The 4,381-nt window shown below is 47.4% G+C and overlaps 1 protein-coding gene across 1 annotated transcript in view; it reads left to right on the forward strand.

Moving 5' to 3' along the window:
- Positions 1-4,078, forward strand: part of LOC143277985 (mothers against decapentaplegic homolog 6-like) — a 45,147-nt gene extending 41,069 nt beyond the window's left edge. Inside the window, exon 4 of the mRNA XM_076582997.1 lies at positions 3,300-4,078. Coding sequence (XP_076439112.1) covers positions 3,300-4,078 — 779 coding nt within the window. The remainder of the gene's footprint in view (positions 1-3,299) is intronic.
- The last annotated feature ends 303 nt before the right edge of the window (positions 4,079-4,381 follow it).

Consider the following 4,381-nt stretch of genomic DNA (forward strand, 5'->3'; position numbering starts at 1 on the left):
GCCAGCAGAGAGAAGGGCTGTGTGTTTATTGTGAGGGGTGCAGACTAGGCGGCTCTACGGCATACTTTGTGGGAGCCGGCCCACATTGCTCGCCTGGGGCCCTGTCTGGGGGCTGGCTGGGGCGGGATATATAGGAAGGAGGCTGGGTCGGTTTTATTTTTTGTTTTATTTTTATTTTTTTTTATTTTTGTATGTGTATGTGTGGTTTTGGGGGAAAGCAGGGTAAAGATTTTTTTTGTTTTTTTGTTTGTTTACAAATTTTGTCCTTTTTAGTCTTTTTCAAAAAAATTTTTATAAGTTTTTTTTAATTTTATTTTTTATTTATTATTTTTTTTTTTTTAAAGTACATTGTTGGTTTCTGGTGGAGAAAATGTGTGTGTGTGTGTGTGTGTGTGTGTGTGTGAATGAGATAACTATGTGTGTGTGTATTTATGTATGAGAGATCGAGAAAGGTGTGTATGTTTCTGTTAGAGAGAGAGAGAGAGAGAGAGAGAATTATGAATGGAGGTACGTATGCACATAATCTTTCCAGTTTTCTGAACAGGCAGAACACTCACATACACTAATACGCTGATACATATGCGCGCGTGTGTGTATGTGCGCGCCGAGCGCGCATACACGCGCGCGCACGCGCACACACACACACACACACACACACACACACACAGTTTAGAGAATGAAATTTGAAGAAAAGAGGTATGTGGATTAAAATCTTTCCTGAAACATTCTTCGGAATGCAAAGGCTGGGAGGGGGGGAGGGGGGGGGGGGGGGGGGGGGGGGCATTGCCATGTGCACGCACGCGAACGCTTTTATTGTCTAGATTGAAGGTAGGTGGTATAGGTCTGTCTATACATGATGATTTCTGCGGTATTATAGAATCATTTTGTCACCAAGTCTCGAGGATTTGTATTTGACACGAGGCACACACACACTAAATGAATAAATAAATAAATAAATAAATGAATAAATAGTTGTGGTCAGTGTTGGTACACGACTGCAGCGTTCGAATACAAATTTCCCCAACCTTGGTTACATCTGCATCAACTGACTTAGGAACATTACCTGTATTACAAGATTCTTGTATAACCTTTGAAAACTCTCTCTCTCTCTCTCTCTCTGTGTGTGTGTGTGTGCTCGAATAAGACCGGAAATATTCCCAGTCAGTTGATGCTAACAGATGATGAATATATACAAACAAGATTCGGAAAATTTGTTTATTAATGCTGTTTTGATTTATTGCGTTAACTGATTATTTAATTGTGTATTTTTCCATTCATTTATTTGCCATTGCACTTGTGTCTTATAAAGCTTAAGGTTTCATGACAATAAAATTTATGCTATTCATACAAAATTAAGCTCCTCTCCGGCTATCTCAGTGCCTCTGTGATGTCTTTGGTTCTCGAAACATTGCTTGAGAGAGGAGTTCATTTTCTCTCCTCCGTCTCTCTCTCTCTTTCACACACACACACACACACACACACACACACACACACACACACACACACACACACACACATTCTCTCTAATTCTCTCTTTCACACATACATCCTCTCTCTCTCACACACACATTCTATCTCTCTCTCTCTCTCTCTTTCTCTCTCTTTTGCTGTCACTCTCATACCTCTTCTCTCTCCTCTCACATTCTCTCTCTTATACCTCCTCTGTGTGTGTGGTGTGTGTGTGTGTGTGTGCTGAACCTGGTCTTGTTCGGGGGAAAGGGGGGGGGGACCGAAACCTAGTAGTATAACCGCAAAAGCGAGAGAGACTGACTGGGGAAGAGGCGAAGGAGAGAGAGAGAGAGAGAGAGAGAGAGAGAGAAGCCAGTACCACAGGCCTGCCGTCCGTTGTTGAGGAATGCGGACTCCCTGACAGGGCCCCAGCGTGTGTCGCCATTCATCAGTGGCAAGGGGGGGCCGGGGCTCCGCGAGATGCCCGTCTGCAGATAACGCTGTCGCCAGTCAAGTCGCTCTTACCGTGGGGCCCTGTACAGGTTTTAGGGGGCCAGCCTGGTAGCCGGGCCGTCCGTCCATACCACACACACTTTATACTTTTGCCACCACTACTACGTAGCGCAGCATTCTTCACACACACACACACACACACACACACACACATACACACACACACACACACACACACACACACACACACACACACACACACACACACACACACATCTGAGGGTTTCTTGTTGGGTTTTTTTGTGTGTGTGTGTGTGTGTGTGTGTTTTAATGGGAGGGAGGGGAGGGAGGTAGTTGGTAGGCTAGGACAGTGAGGGTGGTGGTGTATGGTGTGCTGTGAGGGTCAAGAGAGAGGAAAAGTAAATACTAAACAAACAACAAATAAAGCTTTATTTATTTGATACTTGGTGGAAAACGTTTTTCTAAAAAAAAAAAAATGTCATGTTTTGTTTGTTTATCATTATTGTTTGTTTTGGTGGTGGTGTTTTCAGCGATGTTGTGTGTCATGAAAGCATGTTTGTCAGGCAGTCTTCATCTTTCTTTTTCATTGTTTGTTGTCAGGGATTCAAAAGCGTTTTGGATTTTTGTTGGGGTGGGGTGGGTGGTGGTGGTGGTGGGAAATCTGGCATGACAAGCTGTGGATAAGATGAAAGTTATACACACACACACACACACACACACACATCATGCTGTGATATGAGGGAGGAGGCTCTGTGTTTCTCTGTGTGTGTGTAGGTGTGCGCGTGTGTGGGCCCACAAATGCATTTTAACGATTATTATTATTGGTGATGATTGTATTCTGGTTGTATGTATACCTGTATAACCTGTGCACTAGTTATAGTGATGAAATAGCTCCCCCCCCCCTCCCCCTCTCCCCCTCCCCCTCTCCCCATTCCTCTTTCCTGTCTACAGTTTCTCTGGTAGTCCATGCACATACACAGTGTAAAGTTCTGTCGTTCATCTCTCTCTGAATTCCAGATGTGCATGCATGTGAATGACTGGTGTGAAAGTGCCAAGATTTTCTAGCTGGTTGGCACGATAATTTGAAATCCTCTCATGATAATGGTAATGATGATAATGATAATAATGATAGAAGAATATTATTGTTGTTATTGTTGTTATTCTTATGGTAGATATTATCATTATTGTTATTCCTCTTCTTCTTATCAAAGATTAGGTGCTATATAAATACTACTACTACTACTACTACTGTATTACTGTGACTACTGCTAACATTACTACTACTACTACTACTGTCACTACTACTAACTACTACTACCATGATTATCACAGTTGTCCCAGAAATTGACAATACGTCGATGTGATGGATCTTGCAGGGGACGTGTCCAGCCAGTATTTGCCCAACAGTCCTGCCCAAGATGAGGATGACGGTGGAGGAGGAGATGGAGGAGGAGGGGAGACCACACTGATAGACAACAGAGGAGGAGGAAGAGTGGTAGGGAGAGGAGGAGGAGGAGGTGACGATGCTCCATCACCACCACCACACCTACTACTACACCCCACCACCACACACTCCCCACCACCTCCACACTCTCCTCCCTCCACCCACCCACACCCACACCCCCAGCAGCACCAGCACTGGTGCAGCATCGCCTACTGGGAGATGCGGGAGCGCGTGGGTCGGCTGTACGTGCTGCGCGAGCCCTCGCTGAGCATCTTCCAGCGCCTCCCGCACGGCAGCGGGATGTGCCTGGAGCTCCTCCAGCAGGCCCAGGCCCCCACCCCCCTGGAGCCGGTGCGCAAGACGCGGGAGAAGATCGGCCTGGGGCTCATCCTCAGCCGGGAGGGCCGGTCCGTCTGGCTCTACAACCGCTCGCAGTTCCCGCTCTTCGTCAACTCGCCCACCCTGGAGGAGCCCAACTGCCGCTCGCTGGTGGTGTGGAAGGTGCTGCCCGGGTACTCGCTGCGCCTCTTTGACTACCAGCGCCTGCGGGCCCTGCAGAGGCTGCGGGACCCCGAGCTGTCGGACGGACCCTACGACCCCTGGTCGGTGCGGGTCAGCTTCGCCAAGGGCTGGGGCCCCTGCTACTCCAGACAGTTTGTCACCTCCTGCCCCTGCTGGCTGGAGATCCTCCTCAAGGAGTGGAGGAGCTGATGAAGGGAGAAAAAAAGGGGGGGTGGGTTGGGGGTGTTGGGTGGGTGTCAAAGTGTTGATGGGTGGGTGGGTCTCTGAAGCAACACACTCACATAGATACACACACACACACCAAAACAGACTTTAAAGGGGATGTGGGTGGGGGGTGGGAGGGGCAAGGTGGATCCTCTCCCTCCTCTAGGCCTCCCTTGCTACCTTTTACCTTGCTGCAGGAATACATTCGGAAAGTAAATCTTTCCTTCTTCCCAGGCTTACAACAAAAAATCAGGTGGTGATTTCCTTCCTTCCTTTCTTCCTTCCTTC

The sequence above is a fragment of the Babylonia areolata genome, chromosome 35 (genome assembly GCF_041734735.1).
Source record: "Babylonia areolata isolate BAREFJ2019XMU chromosome 35, ASM4173473v1, whole genome shotgun sequence".
Taxonomy (NCBI): Eukaryota; Metazoa; Mollusca; class Gastropoda; order Neogastropoda; family Buccinidae; genus Babylonia; species Babylonia areolata.